General features: G+C 47.9%; 11 protein-coding genes and 1 non-coding gene across 12 annotated transcripts; 7 read left to right on the top strand and 5 right to left on the bottom strand.

The window, feature by feature from the left end:
* Positions 1–140: 140 nt before the first annotated feature.
* On the top strand, positions 141–1,621 carry LY89DRAFT_140398 (uncharacterized protein). The gene has a single exon (XM_018205312.1). The coding sequence runs from the start codon at positions 626–628 to the stop codon at positions 1,217–1,219; it is 594 nt and encodes a 197-aa protein (XP_018068818.1). The 5' UTR covers positions 141–625; the 3' UTR covers positions 1,220–1,621.
* A 1,572-nt stretch (positions 1,622–3,193) lies between these two features.
* On the top strand, positions 3,194–4,698 carry LY89DRAFT_686934 (uncharacterized protein). The gene is made up of 2 exons (XM_018215396.1): positions 3,194–4,201; positions 4,253–4,698. The coding sequence occupies exons 1-2, from the start codon at positions 3,555–3,557 to the stop codon at positions 4,686–4,688; spliced, it is 1,083 nt and encodes a 360-aa protein (XP_018068817.1). The 5' UTR covers positions 3,194–3,554; the 3' UTR covers positions 4,689–4,698.
* Positions 4,699–4,718: 20 nt separating this feature from the next.
* On the bottom strand, positions 4,719–6,779 carry LY89DRAFT_686933 (uncharacterized protein). The gene is made up of 2 exons (XM_018215395.1): positions 6,537–6,779; positions 4,719–6,009 (listed from the first exon to the last, which is right to left on the bottom strand). The coding sequence occupies exons 1-2, from the start codon at positions 6,760–6,762 to the stop codon at positions 4,865–4,867; spliced, it is 1,371 nt and encodes a 456-aa protein (XP_018068816.1). The 5' UTR covers positions 6,763–6,779; the 3' UTR covers positions 4,719–4,864.
* Positions 6,780–7,415: 636 nt separating this feature from the next.
* Positions 7,416–7,563, top strand: LY89DRAFT_t49. Its single transcript has one exon. It is a non-coding gene; the product is annotated as a tRNA-Asn (tRNA).
* A 545-nt stretch (positions 7,564–8,108) lies between these two features.
* LY89DRAFT_686932 (uncharacterized protein) lies at positions 8,109–9,235 on the bottom strand. Its single transcript, XM_018215394.1, has 3 exons — positions 9,000–9,235; positions 8,478–8,950; positions 8,109–8,363 (listed from the first exon to the last, which is right to left on the bottom strand). Exons 1-3 carry the CDS (start codon positions 9,219–9,221, stop codon positions 8,249–8,251), a joined length of 810 nt encoding a protein of 269 aa, XP_018068815.1. The 5' UTR covers positions 9,222–9,235; the 3' UTR covers positions 8,109–8,248.
* Positions 9,236–9,494: 259 nt separating this feature from the next.
* Positions 9,495–11,602, bottom strand: LY89DRAFT_620956 (uncharacterized protein). Its single transcript, XM_018210930.1, has one exon. The coding sequence runs from the start codon at positions 11,505–11,507 to the stop codon at positions 9,654–9,656; it is 1,854 nt and encodes a 617-aa protein (XP_018068814.1). The 5' UTR covers positions 11,508–11,602; the 3' UTR covers positions 9,495–9,653.
* Positions 11,603–12,127: 525 nt separating this feature from the next.
* LY89DRAFT_555458 (uncharacterized protein) lies at positions 12,128–12,862 on the bottom strand (the record flags this gene model as incomplete). The annotated part of the gene is made up of 2 exons (XM_018208361.1): positions 12,128–12,385; positions 12,458–12,862. Coding segments are annotated over 2 exons (663 nt in total), but the record flags the coding sequence as incomplete, so codon positions are not given.
* Positions 12,863–13,476: 614 nt separating this feature from the next.
* On the bottom strand, positions 13,477–16,016 carry LY89DRAFT_589788 (uncharacterized protein; the record flags this gene model as incomplete). Its single annotated transcript, XM_018209556.1, has 4 exons — positions 13,477–14,061; positions 14,112–14,360; positions 14,408–14,661; positions 14,714–16,016. 4 exons carry the CDS (start codon positions 16,014–16,016, stop codon positions 13,477–13,479), a joined length of 2,391 nt encoding a protein of 796 aa, XP_018068812.1.
* Positions 16,017–18,062: 2,046 nt separating this feature from the next.
* On the top strand, positions 18,063–19,986 carry LY89DRAFT_139975 (uncharacterized protein). The gene is made up of 8 exons (XM_018205310.1): positions 18,063–18,266; positions 18,317–18,389; positions 18,439–18,784; positions 18,832–18,952; positions 19,002–19,044; positions 19,097–19,215; positions 19,316–19,533; positions 19,775–19,986. The coding sequence occupies exons 1-8, from the start codon at positions 18,199–18,201 to the stop codon at positions 19,834–19,836; spliced, it is 1,050 nt and encodes a 349-aa protein (XP_018068811.1). The 5' UTR covers positions 18,063–18,198; the 3' UTR covers positions 19,837–19,986.
* Positions 19,987–20,171: 185 nt separating this feature from the next.
* On the top strand, positions 20,172–21,144 carry LY89DRAFT_590039 (electron transfer flavo protein, beta subunit; the record flags this gene model as incomplete). Its single annotated transcript, XM_018209572.1, has 3 exons — positions 20,172–20,222; positions 20,354–20,996; positions 21,062–21,144. 3 exons carry the CDS (start codon positions 20,172–20,174, stop codon positions 21,142–21,144), a joined length of 777 nt encoding a protein of 258 aa, XP_018068810.1.
* A 1,728-nt stretch (positions 21,145–22,872) lies between these two features.
* On the top strand, positions 22,873–24,377 carry LY89DRAFT_589842 (small subunit of carbamoyl phosphate synthase; the record flags this gene model as incomplete). Its single annotated transcript, XM_018209562.1, has 3 exons — positions 22,873–23,049; positions 23,099–24,053; positions 24,100–24,377. The coding sequence occupies 3 exons, from the start codon at positions 22,873–22,875 to the stop codon at positions 24,375–24,377; spliced, it is 1,410 nt and encodes a 469-aa protein (XP_018068809.1).
* A 1,747-nt stretch (positions 24,378–26,124) lies between these two features.
* LY89DRAFT_671795 (alpha/beta-hydrolase) lies at positions 26,125–27,186 on the top strand (the record flags this gene model as incomplete). The annotated part of the gene is made up of 2 exons (XM_018213239.1): positions 26,125–26,932; positions 27,023–27,186. 2 exons carry the CDS (start codon positions 26,125–26,127, stop codon positions 27,184–27,186), a joined length of 972 nt encoding a protein of 323 aa, XP_018068808.1.
* Between the last annotated feature and the right edge of the window lie 605 nt (positions 27,187–27,791).

Genomic DNA, 27,791 nt, shown 5'->3' with positions numbered 1-27,791 from the left:
ACAGGGATGGGAGCTTAAAGGGGTAAGGTTAAGCAATCCGTTGCCGCTGTGGCTGGACTGCAGCTAAGAACGCTGTATGATCCATGCACGACATCATAAAATTGCCCAACCGTTATGTGATTGCGAACCTTGCGATGCGAACCTCCACGAGGCATTGATTATATTTTCGTTTTTTGTTTACAATTTTCTGTTTTGCAAGTGCTTCGGATGCAAGATGATACGAATGCTATTGGATCTCGTAGGAATATCTACAATAGAAGCTTTCGTCCCACGACTAGAGCTTCCTCCCAGACCGCCTTCTCAACATAAATTAATTGGATTTGGCCAGATGCAAAAAGCAAGCTCTTTCTGCTGTATTTCCTGGGCGAAGACTGTCACAGTCAGCGTCGGCGATTACTGTTACAATTTCTTACCACCATCATGTTCTTGTGGTACCTTCCTCGCGCCTTCGTACCTACGGCTGATTTACTTGCCAGGAGTTGAGAGGCGCTGATCCGACAATCACTTTACCAAGCGGCAACAGTGCGGCGCAGGCGTTCATTTGGTCTTGGCACGAACTTCATAACTTACTTCTCGATACAGCTTATTTATTCATTACAGTACCGTCTTCAATAAAAAATCCACAATGACTCGCCACTTTTCGTCCTTGTTAGATGCCATTCCCTCTTCTAATGCAGTCCTCAAGACTCCCAAGGAAACGTTCCCACCGCCAACAATCCTTCCCGCGACAGAACAAGATATTCCTGCGCTAGCACGCATTCATGTCACCGCTCTGTCCCCAAATCTGCTTTTCCGTCTCTGTTGGCCCAATCAGACCCGTCAATATGAAGCTGTCTGTGCTGGACTGGAAAGCGTGTTCAAGACCCCGGAATTCGAGTGGTGGTTTGTGAAAGCTGTCAACGAAGAAGGCACAATTATGGGATGGGGAGCTTGGACGGTGAGGCCGGCTGACTTGGGGTCTCGCGACTCCAGTGGGACGTTGTCTTTTCTTTTTCCAGGCCTGATGGATGGTGTGAATGGATCAAGTGATGAAGAAGAGGGGAAAATCGACGATGTCGAGGATTTTCCTTCCATTCCTGGGCTACCGGACTATATGCATTCTCACACCCAAGTCATCCTAGATGACTGGCTCCTTGGAAAGAAACACGTTCTCTTGAATTCCCTGTTCGTTGCTCCTACCTTTCAACGCCGAGGCGTGGGGACAGCAATCCTGAGATAGGGCATCGAAAGGGTTGATAAAGAAGGACTGCCCTGTTTTCTGAAAAGCACTCCAGTTGCATGGCCATTATACAAAGAGTTGGGTTGGAAAGAAATTGGGATCTTGGACGTTGACTTGAGAGACTGGGTTCGTGGTAATGGAGATGAAAATGGTTGGGGCAGATACCGAACCAGGTATGGATTGAGATTGCCCGATGTATGGAAGAGCGACAAGAGCAGCACAGACGTTGCTGGTTGAAAGATTGCCTGCAAGGACTTTCTCCAACGATTCTAAATCGATTCCGGATCTTGTGTTGAACTAGTCTCCACACGGCCATTACGACACCTTCCTCCACCCGCCATCTATTTACATCAAAACTCTACCATTCATCCGACCCAGACATATGCCCTTCTCCCACCCCAAGAGCACACTAACCGGCCCCGGGAACCCAAGCTCAGTATACGCCCTGGAATCCAACATCAACACCAACACATCCCTTACCCCAGAGCCACTGCTATTTCCAACCCTTTTATCCCGATGAATCCCTCATTCTCCGAGGGATACACAACCAGCAACACCGAGTTGACCACGTTATTACGACTCTCAAGTCGTCCGATCTGATTCATGCGTGCTTGCTGCGTCGATGTACTTCTGTTTCCCGCTTAGTAGGGTGAGAACACCACATCTTGGAGCTGAAGTGTTCTTGTTCGAGGAGAGATGTGAATATATCTATGGTGGTAGTGAAGGGGTTGAAGAGCCCGAGTATTTGGGACTCGGGTTATGATCGTTCATTCCAGGATTTTGTCGCGGAAGGGCTGGTAGGTTCAAGAAAATGGACCGATGATCGAACACGTAGAATTAAGCGCTTCATCGTGGGTGTGGTGGAGGTAGTATACTAACTTGCTCTCTCTGTTGTGGTGTTTGGTATCGATGTCATGGAGCTCGCAATAATTGAATTTAAGCATACTTGACAATGTTGGATAATACAATAAAGTTAGATACCTGTATTTCGTGAAACTTGTTCCTAGTCGAGAATATGAAGAAGTGTTTTATTGCATATCGAATTTTGGGTAGAGATGAAAAAGTACTTAGGTAGCTTGAAAGTCGGGTTTTGAAGACGGACAATGGGAAGTTTTGTTGCACGTCGCAAGAAGTACATGATCTATTAAGGTAATTCTACTGAGGTAATTCTACTGGGGTAATTCTCCTGGGGTAATTCTATTAAGGTAATTCTATTAAGGCAATTCTACTGACGTGATTCTACTGAGGTGATTTTGTTTAGGTAATTCTACTGAGGTAATTCTGTCTAGGTAATTTTAATTGGGCAAATCTATTCAAGCAATTCTATATAAGCAAAACAACAATACTAACTGCGATGTGCAACAAATACCCCGCTATCCGTCAATCGAGACGACTTGAGTTACGTGAACCCTATCAATTTACATTGTGGAATGTCTTCACTACGAGGTTCGATGGAGAAGTTATACCGCTGGCAACAGCAATCGTTTTTCCCTGGGACTGGACAGTGCGCTCTTGGTATTTGGTGATAGTAGGCAGCATTTTGGCTGTGGTTGTCAAAGAAAACTGCCCGCATCTCTGTAATGTTGGAAGACTTACTTAATCAGTTTAGATATGCAAAAAATGTTTATCAAGTATGCTAAAATGTGTACCAATGTGTGGAGATCTGTCTACGGGCCGTGCCGACAGAGAATAACAGTTCCTCAAGCTTTGCCATAGCGAGAGTTCTCGCTTAATAAGGAGGTGGATCTCCAGAAGCGAGGGACCGAAGCTCCGATATAGGGGGGTCCAGAATCTGATCTGTATACCTAGGTATGGCCTCCTTGATTCCTGTAAGGCATACCTAACTCGTAACATTCATGCACTCCAGCTCCAATACGGGGTAGTTGTGCGAGTCACGTGTCTGATACCTCGGTCGCGATCGCGCTTAGGCCGACAAGCTTCGGCACCGCGCATAAACCACCACTCTAAACACGCCGAACTTTCCACTCCTTCACATACAAAGGATCAAGCACAGATTCCTTCCCCACCAAAATGTAGCCTTACAAGACTCTCTATTCCTTCTCATTGGCCCTTCCGTCTGATTTTGACGACATCCATAGGCGGCACAGCCCTCGAGATCGGAGGACTTTCTTCATAGTGTGTCGTGTGTCCTATTCATAGTCCTTCCGAATGATCGAGAGCTTCCCAATTCTCGAGTGATGGTTGGGTCTATTTGGAGCTCGATTAAGCGCTGTACCTGATCCTGAAGCTTCTTTATCTTCGCTTCGTCCCCCTCCTGCATGTTCCAGATCAATAATCTTTTTCGCCACCGCATTTCTGTGGTGGAATTTTCAAAATGAGAAACAATGCAGGTCTCTTACCTGATCTCATTCCTTGTCTTCCGAATAGGATTATCTCTAAGATCCCTGGTGCTGTACTAGCTGTTTATTTCATTGTTACTCTTCCGATTTATTGTGTTGCTGCTTGGTTTGTCTTGACGTTTCGATCATGTCTTGAACCGTGGATGAAAGCTCGCGCATGTAGGGCGGAGAAGGAGCGCCAGAAAACGGAAACGAAAATTGCGATCATGAGCCACACGCCGAAGATTCTTGGGCCAAGGAGAGGTAGAGCTTTGAGCATTGGCAGGCCGGAAACTCCGACTAAGATCGAGGTCACACCTGAGGTCGGCGCGCCCACGAATATTTGGAAGACGACTGTCGATGAGCAAGAGAATTGCCGCTTGTTCAAGCTCCCCTTCGAACTTCGACGTCAGATATTCGAAGAAGTACTAGGAGGGTACATGATTCACATCTTTTTTATGGAGAACTATCTGCCAATGAGCCATTCGAGATGCAAGTCAGAACGAGAAGGCAAATGCGCATGTCAAGTTTTCGGAAAAGGCCAATGGAAAGCATATCAACCTCGGACACGAAAGCAAAAGGGAGCTGTGGATCAATGGGGACAATGCGAACTTCTTGCTCTCTCAAAGACATGCCGCAGAATGTAAGCTGTTAAGTCATTGAAGATGTCGACTCGAGGACTAACAACAGATAGCTACAGCGAAACAATCGAGATCCTGTATGGCTGCAACACATTCGACTTTAACTCCATCATCGAAGTATTCCGGTTCTCGCTCACTGTTCTCCCAGAAAGAATGCAGCTCATGAAAGATGTACGCTGGAAGTACATCGGTATATACGACGGTATCAACCCACGCTATATGTCCCACAAGCGATTCGCATACCCACGCATAGGTAATGGCGATGAAAGGATTTGCAAGAAGATGCCATGGCTAGGATGTAGGAGGTCAGACGAAGAAGATGAGGAGGAGGACTGCTCGTGTCTTACTTGTTGGACTCCAGTTGAAACTCCTGATGTTGAGCAACAGCAGCTGGTCATATATAATTGGCTTATGAGGTTGGCAGAAGAGAGAGAAGCGGAAAAGATTCTTGAAGAATCTCCCAGATCTTCGGGGACGTTTGACGATTAGGAGGATGAGGTTCATTAATTCTTAAGATACCACCAATGCCATTACTGTTGTGTTCATTCTGAAAGTCCCGAGCTGTGCTGGACATTCAGATTCTCCGAAACGCCTGTGAAAAGGAACTCAAATGCATCTCCAGACTCCCCCAACCAATCGAGAGTGTCCCCATCGCAGCAAGATATTCAAATCTCCTCAATATCAGAAACTTCCATCTCAGTCTCAGGCTCAACATCCTCTCTGCACAAACGACACAATACCGCCTCGACAGCCCACCTCAACGTCTCCTCAATCCCAGCATCAAGCTTCGGTCTAACACAAACCCCCATGCACTCCTCCTCCACAAACCCACACTTCTCATCCTCGACCACGTCTCCACGAGCCATCCATCCATGGGTCCTCTGAAAGTTCTTCCAAGCAACGCTCTCAAAATACCCACCCGTCTTCCACATCTGTCCCGGAGCTCTCTCTCCCTCAGGCCAATCCCTATATTCGCTCCTCGCAAAACGTCTCTCCATCGCCGTCTCCTTGCCTGTGGGCAGAAACAACTTTAGACCCATGACAGCTTGCATCCGGGTCTTGGCCTCTAGATTTTTGTCCCAGATCTCCTGTTCAATTTCCTCGCGTGCCTCGACGGAGAAGGGGTCATTGGGTTCCGTGACGGCTAGTTCGTGAGTGAGGTCTGCGATAGTTTGGTATTGGATGTGGAGGGCGCGTTGCTCGGTGTCTAAATCGAAAATTGGGGCGACGGTCTGAGGTTTCGTAGGGTCGGTGAAAAGGAGGAAGCCTTCGATGAAGCAGATCACAGGTAGCATCTTTGTGACATCAACAAGGTCGATGGAGCCATGAGCGTAGCCATTCATAGCGGGTGACTGGATGTATTTGCCCAATTGGTTGTTTCGGATATTCGAGGCGGCGTGATGTCTGACTTTCTTGGAGACGTGGATGCGTAGTTCTTGGATCAGACTTTCGTAGGACGATAAGTCGTGTGAGTGTTTGATGAATTCAGCAGTAGGGTTGGAGTCGTGGCCAAGAAGGAGACCAGGGTCTCCGGGAGGTTCGATTTGGTCTGGGAGAATGCCTGTGCCGATAACGCGGGTGATCATGCCCAGCATTGACATGAAGTCGATTGCTTGGTCGCAATCGGTGTCTGGACCAGTGACATGATAGTTTGTGGTTGCATAGCCATCGCTGGTGATAAAGTATTCGCCAGTTTCGTTGTTGGTCATGGTTTTGAACATGAAAGGGAGGTCTTCTTTGGTGTTTCGGAAGGTGGTGAAAGGGCATAATGCCTTAGGTTGGAAGTAGGAGTCCTGGTGCATGAGAACAGCTTTAATGAGTTAGTAGAGCTCATACATCCTTGTTATGAATTGTCGTGATGCCATAGCAATGAAAACGAGGGACAATCGCAAGAAGTTGTGAAATTCAGGCTTGTTGCTCAGCGACTAAAAGACTTTGAGCGTCTCTCCTAACGAGTTGTCGGGTAGTGGTATTTGCTGTACGAGGAACATTTGCAAATAGAATAAAAGTGCAAGAACATGAAACCGAATCGCTGAGATATTCTGAGCGCTTTTCTCATCGAATTGCCAGGTGGTAGTATCTGCAAATCGAGGGACATTTGTAAAAAAGATTCTTGAACCAATCATGTTCCCAGCCTAATAATCAAGGACTGAAACAATTCGGACATCTCTCATAAGCAATTGTCTGGCCATGAGGTGCTCTGAGCTAGGGACAATCGCAAAGAAATATTTTTCTTCAAGGAAAGAGCGACCCAAAGACTTTGAGCACTTCTCCTGGCAAATTGTCGATACGCAAAATGTAACAAACGAGGGACATTGAAGGAAAAGTATAACTTACAACCACCAAAAACCTGCGCCAAAAGTGACGCCAACAAACTCTTTCCAGACGAGGTGCATCCGGAGATTCCCACCACAAGCACAGGCTTCTTCTCTTCTCCAATCTCCAGCGCAGCCAAAGACAAGCCAGCAAGGTTGTCTGTGGATGGCATGGCACCTCCCAATGGAGAATTGGGAGGTGCCATGACACCCACGATAGTATCTTGTTCCAGGGAAGTGTGAGGCATTTTGATGTTTTTGGTCGCTATTTAGAAATTAGATACGATCGCTATTGTTGCGCAATAGCTGCAGGAGGGAGATTCGGGGACTTACAATGTGGAGAGGAGGTTGTTGTCGGAGGTGTTCTTGGTTGGAGAGATCAAGAGGCGCGGAAGTTGTTATGGCAAGAGGAGGGGAAGTAAAAGCACGCTAGAGGAAGACAAGTGAACTCCTATCGATAGAAGGATTTGACAGAGATGACGACTGTTTGAATTGCCCTAGCTTAGACGGACTTTGGACGTGAACCTGCCGACAAGCTCTTTGCCCTTAGATGTTCTCACTTGTTACACTGGATAACAGCTATTGTATGTGGATGTTAATTAAGTAAACATTGCAGAAATACTTGAATACTTCCAAGTAAAAGGGCTCACAGGCTTGCCGCCGCCCTGTATTATTGATATCATGGATATCCCAAACGCGGCCGCTGTAGACCCGGAACTGGAAGAACACGAACTCCGTGTTATGGTCCAACCTGCCTTATTGATGTCACTCTAGACATCCTAATCGATTGCGGCTCCTGTAGCTCCTATAGCTCCGGAACTGGAAGAACTCGACCTCCGTGTTACCCTCTAGAGGGTCGGATAGCGTTAAATACGAAACTTTCGTCTCATCAATCAGCTCAGCTCACATGGTCGAGTGGTTACGACGCCAATACTCTGTTGCTTTCTTGACTTCTTGGATAATACAGTTTGCTCCGGTGATTTGGATATTCTGAGCCGGTTTTTGGGCGCGTTTAAGTGGAGACTCAGGTTCGATTCCTGATGAGAGCAAAACATTATTTTTTTTGCTTCTTTTTTCCGTAGTTCTTGTGGTGTAACTTCCACAAGAAAACTTTTTCATTGTAACTGGTACATGACACAATCATTTTCCTCCAATTGGGGAAGTGGATATGCAGTTCATGGATGGTGGGTCTGCTTTCGCTAAGCCTGTTTGTTTACTTTTCTTAGCCGAGACCACCATTTCCCTTTGCAAGTATTTTGTAAGCATGTTGAAGTAGTATGCTATGCAGTGCTTGCGTATGAATCATCTGGAACAGCGAGAGACATTTGTAAATCATTTAAACAAAACTTTGTCTATGCCATGCACACTTGTGGGTGATAGCTGTACTACCTTGATAGGTATTGACTAGTCCAGATGTTTGCAGTAGACTTGATAACAAATGGCATTCATAACTGTGGTGTCTGTTTAAAACTTGAGGAAAATGCAATGCAAGCTTGAAACATCAATTCATTTTATTGACCAGAACTCCGGTGCAAATAGTCTTGCAGATGTCCAAAACTCCAAGAACAATGCAATAAAAATCATTCTTTCTCAGAACATGCAAGTGAAGTGCAGTAGGTGGGAGACTGGCTGTTAGCACATCATTCAACATACCGTATCGTCCTGTCTCTTCATACAAAGTTGTCCTACCCTTTTCCAGAGCTTCCCAAATCGATTGAAGATCATTCCACTTGATTAATCAACAACTTTCTCATCCAACATCCTACTCATCTCTGCCTCCTCGTCCTCTTTCTCTCCATCTCCATTGCTAATTCCCTCCTGTTTATTAACGACTTCTCTAACATCACTCCTACAAATCATCCCCTTTTCACCACCCCACCTCTCCACCTCCCTCTTCACAACCCCCTCCAAGCTCCCCATCCCCACAACAAGGAACCCCAACTCCTCTCTCTCACAATCAAACACCTCCCACCACTCACAATCCGGCAACTTAACCCCTTTATCCCTAGCCGCCAGGTAAATAGCCGCCGTAGCCAACGAAGCCGGTTGATGCGTGAGATACAACATCTGAGGACTCAACAATGCCGCGTTCAAGTACTCAATCGCCCGTTTCGCAACCGCCTTTCCAGTGCGGGGCGATATAAAAACATCCATAGTCTGGAGGTAGGTGATAGCTAAGGGATGCGGGAGAGCTACATGTGTGTTGAAGCCTAGGGCATTTAGGATTTGGCCCTCGATGTGTAGGAGTTTGTTTCGACGAGTGACGTATGTTCCCTCGGACAGGTAATAAGACTGTGGATCGGGTTCTGGGACCGGAGTACCAGATAGCGCGGAGGATTCAGAGAGGAGATACGCGTAAACGTTTGTTATGCTGCGGAGAGAACGTGGGGAAGCTGAGATTTTTGCTGTTAAATACACTACTGCTGCTGAGAGGTCCTAGGCTCGTGTTAGCTGTGTTTTATTGGTATATGAGGGGCGGTCGAACGCTAAACTCGTGCCGCATAACATCATCTACCAGCCAGTATCGGAAGAGAAGGACGTTAGCTTGTGCTGTGATGTCTTGAGGTAGACAGAGGAGAATTCCTGCTGCTTGGGTGAGCCGAGCAGTATAGAAGCGAATGCTGTCGAGAAGCTCAATCGGTAATGGATTATTGGCGCTCTTGAAGAGCTGCTCCGCTGTGGCAAGCGGGTTGGAGAGGTGAGACATGTTTGTGTGCTTGCTGCAAAGCTGGTGTTGATCTTGGGAGAAGATGAGGTTGAAATTTAGTCTGATGCCTTGCGCACGAGGCTGCCATTTTTGACAAGGCTTACAGACAGCCTTACTTCAGTATGCCTTTGGTTGAGAAAATCTCTCAACATCTGACTTCAATGAACTATTAGGCGGCTTATAGGTTTAAGTATTTTCGTAAAATGGTGCTTAAGGCTTCATGAGAAGAGATTATTCACGTGCACATACATCCATGCATTCCTGAAATCTGAACTCCATTGATCCTTTTGAGAAAATTGCAATCTCATGGGTATACCGCCATATCGTTTCCTCTAATTTTAAGTAGTCCTACAAACATACCACAATATTCTCGCGTATGACGCCAGGTAGCACCTTTTGTGAATCTCAAAGTCAGCCTTAACTCCAGCATCCTTAACGACGCCCATAATCCCTCGAATCGCGTCTGCCACCTCTGTATGGTCCACTATTTCTGTAGCCATCATTTGGTCTGAACGAATCCCCACCTCCATATCCACCACCTCTACCCTGATAACCTCCACCACCTCGTCGCCTTGGTCCTCCCGTCGGCGGCCGAATACCAGAAAATATTTCTTTGCCTCGGTCGACCAAAACATCATGGTCTTCGAAAGTGTATCTATTGATGTCTCCTTCAATACGACGCCCAGCTGCAGCATCCTTGGACAAGGCTCGGTCGATATTGTCCAGTCGCTTATCTGCCAACTCCTTAGAGACTGGTTGCCAATACAGGATTGGCTTTGCTACAGTAGATTTGAAAAGCTCATCAAGTCTCTTCGTATTAGTTGGAAGAGATCGGATAGAGCGAGGACCAGTAGGCGGATCGACACTCTGAGCTTGGCTAGGTGCTTGCGAGCGGGAATTGGAGATTGAAGGTTGGCGAGTTGGCTGCATTGGCCTAGCAGGAGTGTTGGCTTCCTGCAATATAGCAGTGACATTGCTGTCTTCGTCAACATCATAGAAAACCTCCCACTTCTTTCCCATAGAGCGTCCTCCAGGATTGCTCGCCTGTTCCAGATCAATCCACTCCACAACCTTATCGGCAGGTATGAAGTCGATCCAAAGAGGCTTTCTGGTCTTCTCATCAGGCCAAATGCGGTCATGTAGAGCAGAGCGAACTCTTGATGCGGCAGAAACACTTGTGAAAGATGCGAACGCATGTGTTCGGATCGGATCGACGTAGAATCTGACAACGGCATCTGGGTCCACTTCACTGTCAGGAGGAGCAGCAAGGATCGCTAGATGTGCCTGGAACTGTGCGGGATTGATTGGACGCATCAAGCGGGAAATATAGAGACCTGATGTTGCCGGGTGCATAGCTGGAGTTATAATGCGATCTGGCTCTCCTTCGTAGGCAGAATCTCGAGATCTTGGCTTTGAACCTTGACTCTCACCAGAAAACAGCGTCTTGAATCGGGAGTCGCGTGCCCGAGATGGAGACTCGTCATATATCGCAGTAGCACTTTCTTCTTTGATGGGACCATCAACATCCATCTCATCTGTCTTGGCCTCATGGCGAACGTCTGCCACATGGTCCTTATCACCAGGGACATTTGCTACCACGACCATTTCCATAGAAGTGTCGACTATGGTTGGGCCAGGCTCGACACCCTCGCCATCAGGAGCTACCTCCATCGCCTCTGCATTCACTTCTGCAGCATCAACTCCATTGTGTTTCTCGACCCAGTCAGCATCACTTGTTGAGGTCGCAACTTTCTCATCCACCGTTTGGTCGGCATTGCTGATTCGGAGTCGCTTGTTCGCAGCATCTGCAGTAGACGGAGGAGGGCTTTGTGATCTGCGCTTTCGCTTCTGGCGATCTTCGATCGCTTCTTGAGGCTCGACAGATGGAAGTGCTGAAGTGTGTTTATCTTTAGACACAGGTTGCTGCGATGACTCGATCGTATGAGTTGGTTGAGTTTCGGTTGGAAGAGCTTCTCCGAGGCTGCGTTGTTCAGATGATTGCGAGGCTGTTGCTTGTTCGACTTCGTTTGTGAGTTGTGTAGCTTCGGCGGGTATGGATTCTGTGGCAGCTGGGAGAACGGGAGAGATATCTTCTGGAGAAATTGCGGAATCGACATCTAATTTCGAAGCATCGCCTTGCAGAGTTGCGTCGCTCTCAGATCCATTTCCATTCTCAGCTGCGTTCAATCTCTCGACCAAAGCAGCCTTTGCGCCGGCCTGGGGAAGACTGCGCTTCTTGAGCTCTGCTCGAAGGTCAACGACCTTGAGTTTGTTCCAGTCAGTCATTTTGATGGCAAAGTAAGCAACATTCGCAAGTGGGCATTGTCTGAAGGAGTGTGGGTTGCAAAGAGCAGCGGAGTTGTTGTCGTGGGGCTTGCTTTTCCATTGCAAACGTGAGCAAACAATTTCTCCAAACGCGTCACGTCTTGAAACTGTGGCCTCAATTTTGAGGTCTCAACGCCATCGGACCAGGCTTCCAGCCGAATTGAAGGTGAATTTCGACCATTGGCCTCAAGGTTTATTCACTTCATCAACGTTTTACAGATATCAGCACATACGACTGGTGCATATCAATACAGTATGACCTCAATTCACTTAAATTGTTTCGATTGATATTATATGAGATCATTTTCTTCATGATGGAGACTATTATTCTACATACTTCCGAATCAGAAGACGTCTAAGCAGGTCCTTCACTACACAGCATTTCTGTTTGTGCTGGAGCCCTGGTCAAAGGAGAAGCATTTCAATGTCCCCTCTTATGTGGAGTGGGTAGTCAGCCCTAACGAACATGGGGACAAAAGTCCGTGCGTTCAGGGCATCAGAATCATGAATTTTATTAATTAATTAGCTGTAGACCAGCCACATCGCTTAATTAAGTCGTGTACCCAGAAGTCCTGCTGCTCAATAAGCCCATTGATCCATTCCTGAGGAATTTTGTCCCATTCTTCTAATACTGCTACAACCATTTGAACCTCAGTTGTTGGCTGCCTTAGGCGCCTATGGAGAGCTTGTTTTATTCTCCTCCAGCACTTCTCAATAGGATTCATATCAGGGCTAACTGCAGGATGGGGGAATAGAGTAATACCCATAGAAGTACGCCAAGTAGCACAAATATTGCTAGTAGTCTTGTGGCCGTGAGCAGAGTTGCCGTCTTCCATGAACTAAGGGGTCTTCCCAGGCCCCAAAACAGCCGCAAAAGCAGCTAAAAAATCCTGAATATAAGGCTTGAGTACTTGAGCAAGGTAATCAGTTTGTGTAAATGCCCCACTCTTCCTAGTTCCATGAATGTTGATCAATGGACTTTTGTATCCGTAGCCTACAGCACCAAAGAAGTGTACAGGAATAGTGCCACCTCTATGCATTTGGAATTGAATGCAGTCAGGATGACAGCGTTCCTTCTTATTCCTAATACACCTCTGCTTGTATTTCTTCCCTCCAACTTGAAATGTGACCTCATCTGAGTACAGTATCTGACTCCATTCCCAAATAGTCCAAAACATGTGTGCTATCCCCCACAGCCACCGCGCATTGGCTTGGGTCTTAGTGAGGTAGGGCTTTTGGCAGCAGATACAAGAGTAGTATCCAGCTTCTTTGCAGCGGCGTTTGAGGGTCTTGACAGAGCAAGAGAGTTGCAATTCATCGTGTATTTGGATCCAATTCAGCACTCTAGTTGCATGGTCGGTGCAAATATACTCAATAATATCTCTAACCTCCTGTTCATTGAGGGATTCTCTGGGTCTCCCTGTGCGTGTAGGGCGCGCTCTTTCAGGCACATCGTATAGTAGGATCTTCCTAACTGTGCTGTCTCCTAGGTGGTAGTAGCCCTGGAGCTGTTGCAGGCCTATTTTAGCGAATTTGAAGAGCCGGCGTATGCCCTCTTTGTGCTTGGTTCTGATCTCTGCACCTGGGAGACGTGGAGACATAGGTGGAGTGGTAAAAGGATCCATAATGGTGGAGTTGTTGATAGTTTAGTCCTAATGTGAAGAGTTTTAATTTCGAGGTTCTACAGCCTGAACGCACGGACTTTTGTCCCCATGTTCGTAAGTTGTAGACCACAGACCTCCTGATGTCAGACCCTCTTGTTTGTCTCAACCCTTGGTATCCACTGATAAGGCTTCGGAGCAATGCAGCATATTTCGGTATGCTCGTTGCAATGTCTGATATCTCATGTGACAAAATCTTGATCCGGGTTCTGACGGCAAGCAATCACTGGTTTCCGAGACTAACGGTCTGGTAACCTTGCCAATACCCTCTACCTCGAAGTCTGCGCCTCTGGGTCGAAGTTGCGACTGTTTGCCTGGCTGGGTACGTTCGCAAGATTCGATTCTTCTCGAGAAACCTCAGAAGGGCGTGTGGGTGCTGTCAAGCTTGGCTTTCGTCTACCTTGCATACTTTGGGACTTCCCGAGGCTTGTGCTTGACCCGTTAGTTAGTTGCGACTCCTTTGCTGCGGAAGATTGAAGTCCTTGATCCCCGACAACACTGAATGCATCACTCTCTCTTTGTTGCTCTCGGAGCGGCTCTCCTGTTAGACCCTCAAGTATCGAAGCCAGTGCTTCGTTTCCACTATCCGACTTTGCTAGATTGTCTTTGTTCTCGGGCACAGAGAAGTTAGCAGGATGTAGGCGAGCTGCGTCTGCATCTTTGGCAGCCTTTTCTCTCGAAGCAGCAGCCACAGCGTCGGAAACAGTAACGCTATAAGTAGGATTGGTAGGATCTCCTAGTGGAGCTGCACCGCCTCCAGGCCCAAATATGGGAACTTTTCGAAGACCCAAGACGAGTGCACACATCAATTTTGAATGTCTGGCTGCGCGAACAGTCTCTACAGACCAATTCGACTACGGGGGTCAACAAAAGCATCAAACTATAGGAAATTGGAAAGATGTACCTTGTGCCGTACCTCCAACTGGATCTGCAATTTGTCCATGCTTCCAATCCCAACACAGCGGAAGACAGCATCTGGGTAAAAGTCCCTCTTGTTGTCTGAACAAGTTACGAAGTTCTCCATCTCAAGACGTAAAGCTTCAATATCTTCTAGAGAAGTGTCGAAAGAGATGTAAACTTCAAGCCGCTCTATCAAGCTATGCGCACGCGAAATGTTGTTGATCCACAAAGTATTGAGAATATTGTTTGGAATCTTCAAGATATTAGTTGAGTTCAGAAATTGATCAAGAATCTGCTTACTTGAATTACTTCCATGTCAGTGATTCGTCTGAAACTGCTGTACAGAAGCGAAATTTCTTCGACAACAAGTCTATTGATGCCATCTGGACCATAGATATCCACTCTATCGCTGATATCGTACGGATGCTTCACGAAAAGGAAAATACACGAACCGAAGAACTCGGCTGCTGTAGTTGAGAAGATGAATGAGAGGGAAATGAGGGTGGAGGAAGCTGTGGTAAGGATGGAATGAAAACCAGTATCCAGAAAAGAGACTGGATTCGAAGTGAGTATAATTTTCTCGGGGGTCACAAAGGAACTACTCACTCAGCGCGAAAACCGACAGAAGTAAGGCGACGGCAGACAATACGTTGTCCAAAGCTTTGATAGCTTGGCTTACATCGTGCATACACCTCGCAATGGCTTTCCTCTCCAAAGAAAGCTCTTCAACTTTCATAGAGATCTCGTCCAAACTAACGTCTCCATTGCCGTCAGGGTCAAGCATATCGAAGCATTCTTCTGCAACCTCATTCGAATCTGGTCCGAGGACTTCTTCCAGGTCACTTAGGTGCAACGTATCGTTACCCTCCATGACGAATGAATACCAGAGCCTCTGTGCCAAAGCCTTCGATGCCTTTGTTCTCTCTAGACATTCAATAATCATTGATTGACCTGATCTGGCTTGAAGGACTCGTTTCCCAGTGAGCTCAGCTGCGATATTTCCAAACACTGAATTAGCCGTGTTGCTAACTCGTCCAATGCCTTTGAATATACGCCGATGGTGGCCATGCGAGGTAGTATCCGGATCGATCTGGCCCCTCCTTCCTTTCCGGACATAGGCCTCGATAGTACTGTGGATGATATAATCTTCGTCCAAGAAATCCTTTCCATACATTGGAAACAGCGTCCTGGAAGCATCGAACAGCAGACCTAACAAGAACACAGCTCGTTTCGATGCACTGATTCTATTGTTAAACGAGCGAGCATGGTAGTTAACGCTAATCAGTTGAACGAACGTCTTCTCGATCGCAAAGATAATGGTCGACACCAAGATCGCCCCCAACACCTCTTTGAACTGTTTCGTCCAGCCTAGCGGAGTGTTGCCTGCAGATACCGTGCTGAAAAGCACTTCATACAGCACGAACGATACAATGATCCAACCGAGCACGGTAATCATCTGCTGCAGGTTCTCCAAAACTCTAGCATATTTCTTTGTCTCCGAACTCACCACGCCAGCAAGGTATCGAAACACCAACGGAATGATCCTAGCAACGAATTTCATACCCCAATACGAGAGCCACACAGCTTCGATCCAGGTGAAGAACCAAACGACACGGATTCCTCCGATCTTTGGGTCCTTCTTCGGGTCGCTGCTCACCTGCGTAGAGCTCACGATGACGGGGACCATGAGTATTAATGCCACGGGAATGATGTAGATAGAGTAGCGGGTCCCAGTTGAATAGGTAAGGATCTTTTCGTAGACCCTTCCGGCGTGGTTCAAGGGAGCTTCTTTGGAATCACCGTGGACGCTATTTGACATATCTTCTCGGCGACGACGACCAGCCGGCTTTGGAGACCCGGGCGTTCCATTTCGAGTGGTACTCGAAGGATGCGAGCGCTGTGATGCCATACTGGAGGGTCGTGGATTTCCATATTGTGCCGGAATAGCATGATGTTGAGAGGACGTCGTTCTCGCAGTTGGGACTTGCGTGAGCGGAAGTTCCGGGGGAATGTATCCTGACATCTTTCTTGCAAAAGATCACATCGAGAACAATTGTCTCGATATCTGAGCTGCGCAGCGAGCGACAAAGGGAAGAATTGCAAAGGAATGACGATATGCGAAAGTGAGGCTCAAACCGAAGTTCTCACGAGACTTACCTTTTTTCGAGCACTACTCAACGGATATTGCGTCAGTGGATGGAAATGTCTTCAGCTTTAGTATCGTCCGATCAGAGACGGTGTCTTGAGCCGCGTCGATGAAAATGAACGGTATTGGTGATCAATTTAGGGGCCGACAATAATACGAAGGCGGCTACTGAGCCGACTGCGGCTAACAGCAGATTTCTTGCTCCACATAAGACGCCCTTTCTAGTTTTCGGAAGAAAACACAAACGACGATCTTAAGAGACGCGGAGAATTCAACGATTCTCCTAAAGTTAAATACATTGGATGTCTGTGCAGCGTTATGGATATGTGCAGAGGAAATTATGAGTCAGTGTTATGACCTACTGAATCGCCGAGGCAGACCTTCCCCGCCCCTATCATCAAGCGAACGATTTGGTTGCCCCACTCTTCAACATGAAGCATCACAACCCCTTTTCTCGTTACGGACCAGTTCCTTATCTCTTGGAAATCGACATCAAAGCTTCCTTCTCCACTTCGGATCGAGTCGGCAACATGCCAGATCGTATTGATGCTTGATCCAAACATTCATCTGACGATTCCGCTCTGCCGAGCACTGAGGAGGTGTTCTTGCATCTTGAGACAGGGTGAAACGAGACAAGAAAGGTTATCCTGATCAACACCAAGATTTAAGATTTCGGCAACGGTTTCCAGTCTCCGTACACAATCTAACTCAGCTACCGGCCCTCGATTACATGGGAGGCCTCTTCCCCTCCGTACAGCAGACACATGCCAGAAATCCCATCGGAAGACCAAACAGCAGCCCCTTTCGTGCCGTCCCGGAACTCGAGTCGGTGCTATTATTCAAATAGCGAGGTGGAGGCAGTTTCGACGGCACGGCACGGCACACGTCTTTCGATACTTATCAGATATCTGGTTGCATGACTGAATCGCAGTACCTTGCTGCTAGATCTGGTAAAGGTCTACAGGGATTTGAGGCTCGGGTTTATGCTTTACTGGACCCTAGGCTTACTCCGCACGCATTTGGGAAACAAGAACGGTTTTGAGCAGCCATCATCCTGGATCTCCTTTCGGACCCTCTCTCTCTCTCCACCATTCAGCTGGAGATGCTCAGGTTCGGCTACATCCTAGATCTGTATCAAGGATGAGATCGCGATTCTTGAACTATATTTTCGGGCGACTATTGCTTGCAACTTTGGGGAGAGTTTGAGACGAGACGAGACGAGACTTTTACAACAAGGTTAAGTTGCGGTAAGTGTCGGCGTTGACCTCGGAGGCAATCGACAGGTTCACACGAAAGTCGTCCAGCCACGCCTCGGCAGCGTCCACCTTTCGGGAAGTTCAACCTCCCTTTGGCACGCGCTTGCTGCCGTACCTGCGGCCCAAACCTTCTAGAAGGTCTTGTAGAAGGGGGCGAACGAGTGCAAGACCGCACATCCTTATCTTGCCGGCAAATGATCTGCCCACTATTATCGGTTAGGGCAATAGTTTTGCCCGCTTGTGCACAATGGACGAATTGATGGCAGCGGGATGTTGCCTCAGCGGTCTTCCCAGTCGAGCCAGTAAGTAGAGTTCTGGTTGCGTGTTCCAGAGATGGATGGGATGGGTCTATGGTCATGGGTATGATTGGGTACAAAACAAAGTTCCTTTTGAGTTTAGATAGCGCAACGCGACTGACGACTGTCTGAGGCGAGGGACGGAAACTCAATCAAGGGATCTAGAGTGCCTGATGCACGGTGCGCTTTTCTGGGATGGGATGGGGATGCTCCGGATGTAAATTTATATGTCCTGTAGGTGGTCCGCATTTGTTGGTTTGTTCGTCTGTTGAACTGAACTTATGCGAATTCTTCCTTTTGGTATCCTTTCTTGTCATATGTTTTGTGATACTGTTGCCGTATAGGCGCCTTGGCGTGAGATTAAGAGACTTCAGTCCTGCTCGATAAGGAAGGATGTTGTCATTACTGGCAGAGAGTTGGACGTGGTATGCCTTTGCGACACTGGTTATTTGTGCCAGATAGTAAGTACCAAAATAGTGCCTGGTATCCACGGCCATTAACGCTTATCCAGTGCATCAAGATGGCTTCAACTGGGCTCATTAAAAGCTTTTGGACCTGAGGATTATGTTATGCTCTGGGTATTTGTAAGTCGATATCCAAAAATGGAATGAATTCTCTCTCATATTTGTTCAGGGCTTCTACACATCCCTCGTAGCTAACATGAATGTCGTCGCCCATCTCGATACGAATCTCATGCTACCAACAGATATTCCTACTCTCACTCCAGCTGGAATCGCTTCTCGTATCCATGGCTCGAAACTGGTACTTGTCGTGGAACAATCCATGATTATGACACAATGGGGATGCAAGATCTGTCTATTACTGCTATATAGCAAGTTGACATTCGGTTTAAAGCAACAGCTTGCTGTCAAGATTGTCGGTGGTTATGTGGTTGTCAACTTGATTGTTATGGAGATATTATACTTTGGAGTATGGTGCAGACCATTCGATCAGTATTGGGCTGTACCGGTTGCCAATGGTGAGTTCTTTTGGAGCATACTTGAGGCAATGACTTACAATGTACAGAACAATGTTCAGCAGCTATCCATCACTTGATCACAAATGCCGTGTTCAATATTTCCTCCGATATTATGATGCTTTGCATACCCATCCCACTACTCATCAAATCCCAACTCCCAAGAGCAAAGTACGTCTTCCCTCTACAACCCTTCTCCCCTCCAGCTAACAGCCTCTAGTAAAATAATACTCTGCGGCCTCTTCGGTCTAGGTATCTTCGTAGTAAGTTCTCAACTAAACCCTATACTATAGCTCCTTCAGCTAACAACCCCAGATTCTCTGCGCAGTCCTAAACAAATACTACTCTTTCGCCCACCCCTTCTCCCCCATGTGGGAATTCTGGTACATCCGTGAAGCCAGCACCGCCGTGCTCGTAGCAAACATGCCCATGTGGTCAGTACCCCTTACCTCCCTTGAATTTTGCCCACGCAACAGCCATCCCAAAGCAACACACACCTCCAAAGCGCCTCATCTAACACAACCCTTCTTCTAGCTGGTCCCTCATGCGCCGTATCTTCAATCTTCGTGCCTTCTCGGGCTTGTCGTCTTCGAATGGCCAGCGCTCGAAATCTCTGCCCATAGCGACGGTGTACAGTGGTGCGGTCTCGCGTGCGAGAGGCGGCGGGACGAAAGATGGGTCGAGGGTTATGGTGTCGAAGGTTGATCGGAATGAGACGAGTAATAGCTGGTGGGATCGAGAAGGGAGGATCAGTAGGAGTGAGAGCGAGGAGTATATCGTGGGCGGGATTGGGGAGGGGAAGAGGGGGAAGGATGTCCCGTTGGAGATTTGGGAGAGTAGGGAGGTGGATGTTGATGTTGATCGGGGGAGCGTGAGGGGGATTGGGGGTGGTAATGGGGCGGGTGGGGAGATGAGGACGAAGATGTATGATGGGAGTGGGAAGGAGTTTGAGAGTAGGACGGTGGTTACTGCGCAGAGTAGTCCGTTGGGGAGGAAGAGTGAGAGTGGGAGTCGGAGTAGTTGAGTGGGAGGTTATGATCCAATGTATAATATGACACGATACCATGGGTAGGTTGATTGCTAGGCTATTGGGAGGACTTATGATCTTTAGGTTGGTTTGGATATGTCTATTTAAAATGGCTTGGAATAAAGGAGTAACAGCACTACAACGAAGAGCAACGCAACAAAATTGTATTCTACATACAAAACTACGTTCAAGATTACGTGAAACTGTTTCCCAACCTCAACCACAAAAAAAAGGAGGCCGAAAGGAGAGTGAGTGAGATCACGTGCAATCTTAACCTCGGCCAAAAAAGCTCCGAACGAGGGGAGCCGAAATATCAGCATCATTGCTCAAGCTTCATCACGAACACTCCGTACACATACAGCTATGTCTGCACTTCGAATACTCGTGCCTGTGAAGCGGGTTATCGACTATGCAGTACGTACTCTGTACCTCCCAAATCCAAGTCCCAATTGCAACTCTTCCCCTCTGCACATGTCAAATCCCCCTTCAAACTAAGCTCCCAACCTCTACAAAACAAACCTCAAACTAACAAACACCCCCAACAGGTCAAACCCCGCGTGAACAAAGCCCAAACAGCCGTCGAAACAGCCGGCGTAAAACACAGCATGAACCCCTTCGACGAGCTCTCCATCGAAGAATCGGTACGGATCCGCGAAAAGAAATCCTTCCCAGGCGGCGTAGACAGCATCATCGCCTTCAGCTGCGGGCCCCCCAAGTCCTCCGACGTATTACGAACCGCGATGGCCATGGGCGCGGACCGCAGCATCCACGTCGAAACTAAAGACGGGGAGGAGATCGAGCCGCTGGGCATCGCGAAGCTGCTGAAGGCGGTGGTGGAGCGGGAGAATATCAACATGGTGCTGTGTGGCAAGCAGTCGATTGACGACGACGCGGGGCAGACGGGGCAGATGCTGGCGGGGTTGTTGGGGTGGGCGCAGGCGACGCAGGCGAGTAAGGTGGGGTTTGAGGGCGAGAGGGGGGTGGTTGTTGAGAAGGAGGTGGATGGGGGGACGGAGACGGTGAAGAGTGAGTTGCCGGTGGTTATTACGACGGATTTGAGGTTGAATGAGCCGCGGTATGCGAGTCTGCCGAATATTATGAAGGCGAAGAAGAAGAAGATTGATAAGGTGACGGCGGAGGAGTTGGGGGTTGATTTGAAGAGGAGGTTGAAGACTATTAAGGTTATTGGTGAGTTATTCACACGAATTGCGGGCTGTTTTCTGTATAGCCTTTCGTCTGCTAATACATCACAGAGCCTCCACCTAGACAAGGTGGTGGAAAGGTTGAGGATGTAGATGGCATGATTGCCAAGCTTAAAGAGCTTGGTGCGATTTAGACGACTACATTGTACAGTACGAAAGATAAGAGTGTACATATGGCTTGCAATGGTTCCTGGTCCCATTTGATACTTGGTGTTCACCTCTAGTCAGATCCACATCCGGAACTCGATTGAAGAATAGCTCTGTAAGTATCTGTCCGAATCTTTTGGCAAAACTGTAGCTCGAAACACAATGATGCACTGGCATTTGGAAGCCATTGACTACCTAGGTACTGCATGCCCTTTGCTACTGCGCAATACTTATCTCACTATTCTTCAAACGTATCGTTCTTGGGATTGAGAACATTCTGCTCTTGGTCGGACAAGGAAATTGTCTCCGAACGACTTCATTCGTTGCTAGGTTAGTTGGCCACTGAATGGCAGCTTCCCAACATGCCATTATTGTGGAATATCAGTACACAAACACCTATGTCACTCTCGTTTATTCAATAGGAAGCGGTTCAGCAAGCCATCGCGGGTATACTCGGACTCGCAGCATGGGATAGCATTTGGATGTCGAGGGACCTGATAGGCATTGGCTATTTTCCCTTGCTCCATGCACAGTTCCCCTCTTCAAAAGGCTGAAACCACGCAATCCACAAGGTATCCATCGTCAGACTTTGATCTGATAGCTCTGCAGCTAAACCCACCTCGATATGTTCGTCATAGAAACAGCATAGAATGGATCACTATGCGGGACAGCCCGTAGGTCCCAGAAAGCTATGTTAGGACAGCCTCTATGTGCTTCGAGAACAATCCAAGTTCAACCTTGCAAAAGTCTTCGATTACTGCTGAACACATGTCACTCAGATAATCGTGCAATAAACCTCCACCACAATTTGATCGGAAGACTACCCCGCTATACCTTGTCCCAGTCACACGTGCCGGTGTCGTCAGAGAGTCAGCCAGGCACGCAAAATTCTCAAGCTGCATGTACATATCAGAATCTTCATCGTGCTAATATTCCATGAATAAATTGGTCCGCACTAGACCTATTGAGGCTTACTTTGAGATTTTGGGCATCCAGCTGAGCCTTTCACCATCGTTGTTTGGCCACATTCGTCACCCTTTGGCTGCAACAAAGAGGGCCGAAATCGCTTAAGCGATAAATTTTGATTTTTTGCAGCTCGCAGTTTTCGCTGCCCTAACCTTACTCACTTTCTTTGGAGCCGCCAATCACCGGCCGCGCGACCATCGCCAATTCCAGCTCACTGATTGCACCTTTTCCCGCAAGCATCCACTTTTCCTCCACCACCAAACCCAAAACTCATCCGTCCCACCTCACACCTACCAGACTTTGCATTTGAACAAAACTTCCTCACCTACCCTCAAATATCTGAACGCAGGAACAGTTGCGCGTATGAGTGGGCGCCCGTCAGTCTTCACGTCCCAGGTATGTATCAATTGCTCTTTCAAAAGCTTGCTCCCTGAGTCATGGTGGAGTGGAATGGAATGGGATTTCTTATCAGTGTGGTGATCTCCCGAAATTGTCGTCACTGGGAAGATACCTCCAGCACGACCTCCTCGATTTCTCCTGTTCTGCCATGCTGTACTGCTTTTCTGCTATGGAATAGTATCACTGACCTCCAATAGGATTATATTTCAGGTTCGCACGAAGAGTTCTCCCCCGAGTCGCTCACCGCCAATGCTAACCACTTCACCTCGCAGATCACATCTGGAAAGCTTCAGTGAACTGAAAAAGTTGACTCACCTCACTACCATCTATCTTCCGGAACTATACACAACATGTTTTCTCGATTTGTAAAGCCTGCGGCCTTCAAGCCGGCAGGTGGGATCTATAACCGTCTTGCGCAGCAAGCTCGATTTCTGGCTACCGTGGAGGGAAGTGTTGGCCGTGCTATGCCAGCTACTCGACCAAGGGCTACTCCAATCTCTCATGACCGAGCTACGTTTACAATCAGGGTAGGGAACCATATTTTGGAGTAGAAGAGCTCTTGCTGACTCTTTGTAGGATGGACCAGTTTTCCACGGCAAGTCCTTTGGTGCCAAGTCCAACATCTCTGGTGAAGCTGTCTTCACTACCTCTCTCGTCGGATATCCCGAATCTATGACCGACCCTTCATACCGTGGACAAATCCTCGTTTTCACCCAACCTCTCATCGGCAACTATGGTGTTCCTTCCTCCGCTCGAGACGAACACGGCCTGCTGAAATACTTCGAGTCTCCGAACATTCAGTGTGTTGGTGTTGTGGTTGCAGACTACGCTGAGAAGTATAGTCATTGGACTGCTGTTGAGAGCTTGAGCGATTGGTGTGCTCGTGAGGGTGTTCCAGCTATCTCGGGTGTCGATACTCGTGCTATTGTCACCTACTTGCGAGAAGTTGGATCCTCCCTTGCTAGAATCACAATTGGAGAGGAATATGATGCCGATCAGGATGAGGCTTTCATCGACCCTGAGCAGATCAACTTGGTCAAGAAAGTCAGCACAAAGGCGCCCTTCCACGTCAGCTCTCACAATGGCGATATGCACGTTGCTGTTATCGATTGTGGTGTTAAGGAGAACATCTTGAGAAGCTTGGTTGGTCGTGGAGCCAGTGCTACTGTCTTCCCATATGACTTCCCAATCCACAAGGTTGCTCATCACTTTGATGGTGTCTTCATCTCCAACGGACCTGGTGATCCAACTCATTGTCAAGAGACTGTTTACCACTTGACCCGTCTCATGGAGACCTCCCAAGTCCCTGTCATGGGTATCTGTCTTGGACATCAATTGCTTGCTCTTGCTGCTGGTGCCCGAACCATCAAGCTCAAGTACGGAAATCGTGCTCACAACATCCCTGCCTTGGACTTGACCACCGGCCAATGCCACATCACCAGTCAAAACCATGGTTATGCTGTTGACACTCCAACCTTGCCTGCAGACTTCAAGGAGTACTTTGTCAACTTGAATGATGGCTCCAACGAGGGTCAGTTTTCTGATAATCCATAAATTACATTTGCTAACGAAACTAGGCATGATCCACAAGACCCGCCCAATTTTCTCCACCCAATTCCATCCCGAAGCCAAAGGTGGCCCAATGGATTCTTCTTACCTCTTCGACATGTATATTGAGAACGTTCAACGCTACAAGAAGAACCAAGCCGTCTACCCAGCCGGTGTAGGAAAGGACAACCGCCCCTCACCCCTTTTAGTCGATATCTTGAGCAAGGAGCGTGTTGGCGTTGCTCCTGCTCAGTCTGTTGAGAACTTGGCTCAAGCTGCCGCTGTTCAACAGGCTGCTGCTGCTTAGATTGACACTTCGGAAGGAAGGATATATGGGTGCGTTGGCGTTATATTGCATGGGTTCCTTTTTCGAGCACTTTTGTTTGGGATGGGCGAGGTGCAAAAGTCTTTTGATCTGAGGCTTTCAAATTGAATATATTGATCACCAAATAATAGTCCTTGATACGTGTGTGCTCTGCAATATTGGCATTTTACTGAAATTGGCCTAGTGGCCGTATCCATTATCACCTGTTGATGCATGCCGGAACAAGACCTATATAAAATTGATCTAAATTCTCAACTTTCTAATGCCCTACCTGCATCCAACATTTCCACTACTTCTCGGTTTCATGGTTAATGAGATAAATTAGCTCTCCTTTGTCGGACCTTGCCGTACAGCACGTTGCCGGGCATGCCAGCCTTTCTGTAGCGATGAATCTCTTTTAAGGCAAGAGAACCAAGCTTCTTTTTCTTCTTTGCATATTCTAGGTTCAATAGTTTATGAATAGTGGATTATACTGAAGACTTGAAAGATGGTTCGAATCTAGTCGTTTGCTTTAGGAACGTGTCTTTGGGATCCAACTTCTCGAGTTGGATGGGATGGAGCTACGAGGAAGTGTTCCTTTGTCCCAAGTATGGTCAAGTTCTAATAGGCACGACGCAAATGTGACATTTCAACCTGCAAGGCAGAGTGTTTTGGTACATAAAGTCTGATTACTAGCTTCAGATACTGCACTCCAGCAGTCAAAAGTTATGACGAGATCGTACCTTTCACTAGAATTCCGTGCCTCTATGAATAAGGTGCCTCGTGTTTCGCGTGAAGATCACACATGATTCATCCCCAACCAGCTCTTGAATCATGACTATTCAATACCCTCGATAACCTCTTTTATCATTTTTGTCGGAAAAGCAAGACTCGTCAAAGCAAACCAACAAAAGCGATATCTCGAGTAAGATGGACAACATCATGACTTCGTCGCTGTTGAAGAGGACATCAGGTGCACCTAGTAGCGAGGGCTTCCTGTTCACACTGTTGGTGGTGTCGGTTGTTGCTGTGGTGTTTGCGAGTTTGATAGCTTGGCCGGAAAATGCGTGGGTTGGGATTAGGGACGAGGATGAGAGTGAGTGTGAGAAGGTTACTTGATCTTATGGGGGGAAGAATTGGGGAGTATGAATCGGATGGTGTTTGTGTTTGGCTAGTGGCAATTTGAGTATTGGAATCGATGTAAGTGATTGCCCTTCGGTTAGTGTACCAAGCTGAGGCAAGTGTAAGCTACATACTTCACAGGTTGGAAAGGTGTCGTTATATCGAGCTCGACCGACCAAAATCCTAAGTGGTGCACAAGAGACTTCCGAGGGACGAACAAGTGGTTGAAAACTAGCAAACGGATCAACGCGAAAGAGTTCTAGACAGATGTTCTACAATACTTCAGTACTTTGGAACATTCTACGTCATATTCGAACATTATCAGTTCAACGGCACATTATGGCTTTTGTCATCTTGCCGTTGCCGGCCCGTCAGCATCCATACATGAGAATTCGTTGAGCCGCTGCCGCTCCGTTACCCATCTCATCGGGCCGCTCTCGGGTTGCAAATCCAGCATCAACCAATACTTTCCATTACTTCGTAAAGTCAACCCTTCCTTATAGACGATCATTGACTCATTGCTAGAACTAACATTAGCCACGCCGAATATAAAGACCACATTGCCAAGAAACATCAACTGGCACCTTAGACCTTTCCAAAAATTAATCTCAAACACAAAGAAGAAAAAATGGAACCAAAAATCCCCGCTCCTCCCTACGACGAAGAACTAGCTAAAACCCTCTCAACCCTCAACTTCCCCGTCACAATAACACCAGACCTCATCCCCGCCATCCGCGCCCGCCCACCACCAACCCTGTCCTCCCTCCTAGCCCCCCACCCAACAATAACCCACACCTCCCTCTCAATCCCCGGCCCCCTAGGCCCCATCCCACTCTCTCTCTTCCGCTCCTCCTCCCCCTCCTCCAATTCCAATTCCCAACCGCACCCCACAATCCTCTGGTTCCACGGCGGCGGTTTCTTCTCCGGGCACCCCTTCACCGGCCTCTCAAACCTCCTCCCCTTCACCACCACCCACAACGCCCTCATCGCCACCCCCACCTACCGCCTCGCCCCCGAATTCCCCGACCCAGCCCCGCTCAACGACTGCTACGCCGCGCTCCTGTACCTCTCTTCCCATCCCCTCATCAACCCCCACAAGATAATGCTCGCAGGATCCTCCGCAGGCGCCGGCCTCGCGGCCGGCGTCGCGCTGTTTGCGCGCGATCATGCGGGGCCAAAGATCGAGGCGCTGATGCTGCAGGCGCCGATGTTGGATGATAGGTTAAAGACGGCGAGTTCGTGGCAGTTTGTCGATAGTGGGACGTTTTCGCGGGGGTCGGCTGAGATGGGGTGGGGGGCTTTGCTGGGTGAGAGGAGGGGAGCGGAGGGAGAGGGGGTGGTGAGTGGGTATGCGGCGCCCGGGAGGGAGGGGGAGTTGGGGGGGTTGCCGGAGGTTTTTTGTGAGGTGGGGAGTGCGGAGGTTTTTAGGGATGAGGGTAAGAATGCTTGTTGCTTGTTGTTTGCTTGCTGAGGCTTTGTTTGAGGAGTTGAAACGAAATAATGTGTGCAGGCTGACTTTTCGATAGTGGTGCAGTTTGTGGATCGAATCTGGAGGGCGGGCGGGAAGGCCGAGTTGCATGTTTGGGCGGGGGCGTTTCATAGGTGGCAGGCTTTTGCTCCGGAGGCGAGGGTGAGTGTTGAGGCTGATGGGGTGAGGGGGAGGTGGATTGGGATGGTGTTGGGGAGGTGAGTTTGGATACGGGGTGATTGGGCTGGGTGTGAATAGAAATAGTAAGAAAGTGAGGATATTGTTCCAGTGTTTGTAGGACAATGCAAGTTAATTCAGTCACATGTGACTACCACAGAACTGAGATTTGAAGAACGAAGTGATGTGAGAGAGATCTAAATCCCTCCCCAAGCTCGCCCCCTGTCTGAATGCACCTTCTTTTCCCAAGTAGCCTCCTTTTAGGGCAGCATGATCTTGAATTTTCAAGATAATATATCGTATACAAGCGGGACGAAAGTTCCGAGATCGTGTACCAGTGAATGACATGCTCTAGATTTCAGAGTAGTAGGTGCAGAGTCCAGAAGTAAGTATAAATTCCACCTGCGGCCGCTTCCCCAAAACTTCTACAGCACATTTTGCTGAACCTACGACACCGTTAGTGGTGACTGGGTAGCATCATGTGATTGGGTCTCCAGGTTGCAGATTAACGTAATGATCCTTGTTTTGATGTCTCTTGCAAAGTGTTCATGGACTTTATATTATTTTGGCTATGTATCGCGTGTGCGTTGTCAACGATAAGTTTATTGTCAACTATTGCCAGCTGTTGCAAAAGAATCAAAGACTTGTGA

Source organism: Mollisia scopiformis (genome assembly GCF_001500285.1).
Source record: "Mollisia scopiformis unplaced genomic scaffold LY89scaffold_17, whole genome shotgun sequence".
NCBI classification, from domain to species: Eukaryota; Fungi; Ascomycota; class Leotiomycetes; order Helotiales; family Mollisiaceae; genus Mollisia; species Mollisia scopiformis.
The sequence above is the reverse complement of the archived record's forward strand: the minus strand, read 5'-3'. Positions and strand labels throughout refer to the sequence as shown.

Excerpts from the sequence above, each read along its gene's own strand:
- LY89DRAFT_139975 (XM_018205310.1), top strand. The coding sequence starts at position 18,199 with ATGTTGTCATTACTGGCAGAGAGTTGGACGTGGTATGCCTTTGCGACA. Across the intron at positions 19,045-19,096 it reads TCGGTCTAGGTATCTTCGTA|ATTCTCTGCGCAGTCCTAAA; the intron begins GTAAGTTCTCAA and ends TAACAACCCCAG. Across the intron at positions 19,216-19,315 it reads GTAGCAAACATGCCCATGTG|CTGGTCCCTCATGCGCCGTA; the intron begins GTCAGTACCCCT and ends CCCTTCTTCTAG.
- LY89DRAFT_140398 (XM_018205312.1), top strand. The coding sequence starts at position 626 with ATGACTCGCCACTTTTCGTCCTTGTTAGATGCCATTCCCTCTTCTAAT.
- LY89DRAFT_620956 (XM_018210930.1), bottom strand. The coding sequence starts at position 11,507 with ATGACTGACTGGAACAAACTCAAGGTCGTTGACCTTCGAGCAGAGCTC.
- LY89DRAFT_686934 (XM_018215396.1), top strand. The coding sequence starts at position 3,555 with ATGAGAAACAATGCAGGTCTCTTACCTGATCTCATTCCTTGTCTTCCG. Across the intron at positions 4,202-4,252 it reads TCAAAGACATGCCGCAGAAT|CTACAGCGAAACAATCGAGA; the intron begins GTAAGCTGTTAA and ends AACAACAGATAG.
- LY89DRAFT_686933 (XM_018215395.1), bottom strand. The coding sequence starts at position 6,762 with ATGCCTCACACTTCCCTGGAACAAGATACTATCGTGGGTGTCATGGCA. Across the intron at positions 6,010-6,536 it reads GGCGCAGGTTTTTGGTGGTT|CTGTTCTCATGCACCAGGAC; the intron begins GTAAGTTATACT and ends AACTCATTAAAG.
- LY89DRAFT_686932 (XM_018215394.1), bottom strand. The coding sequence starts at position 9,221 with ATGTCTCACCTCTCCAACCCGCTTGCCACAGCGGAGCAGCTCTTCAAG. Across the intron at positions 8,951-8,999 it reads TTATGCGGCACGAGTTTAGC|GACCTCTCAGCAGCAGTAGT; the intron begins GTTCGACCGCCC and ends ACACGAGCCTAG. Across the intron at positions 8,364-8,477 it reads GATTGTGAGTGGTGGGAGGT|GAGTGATGTTAGAGAAGTCG; the intron begins GTTTGATTGTGA and ends GATGATTTGTAG.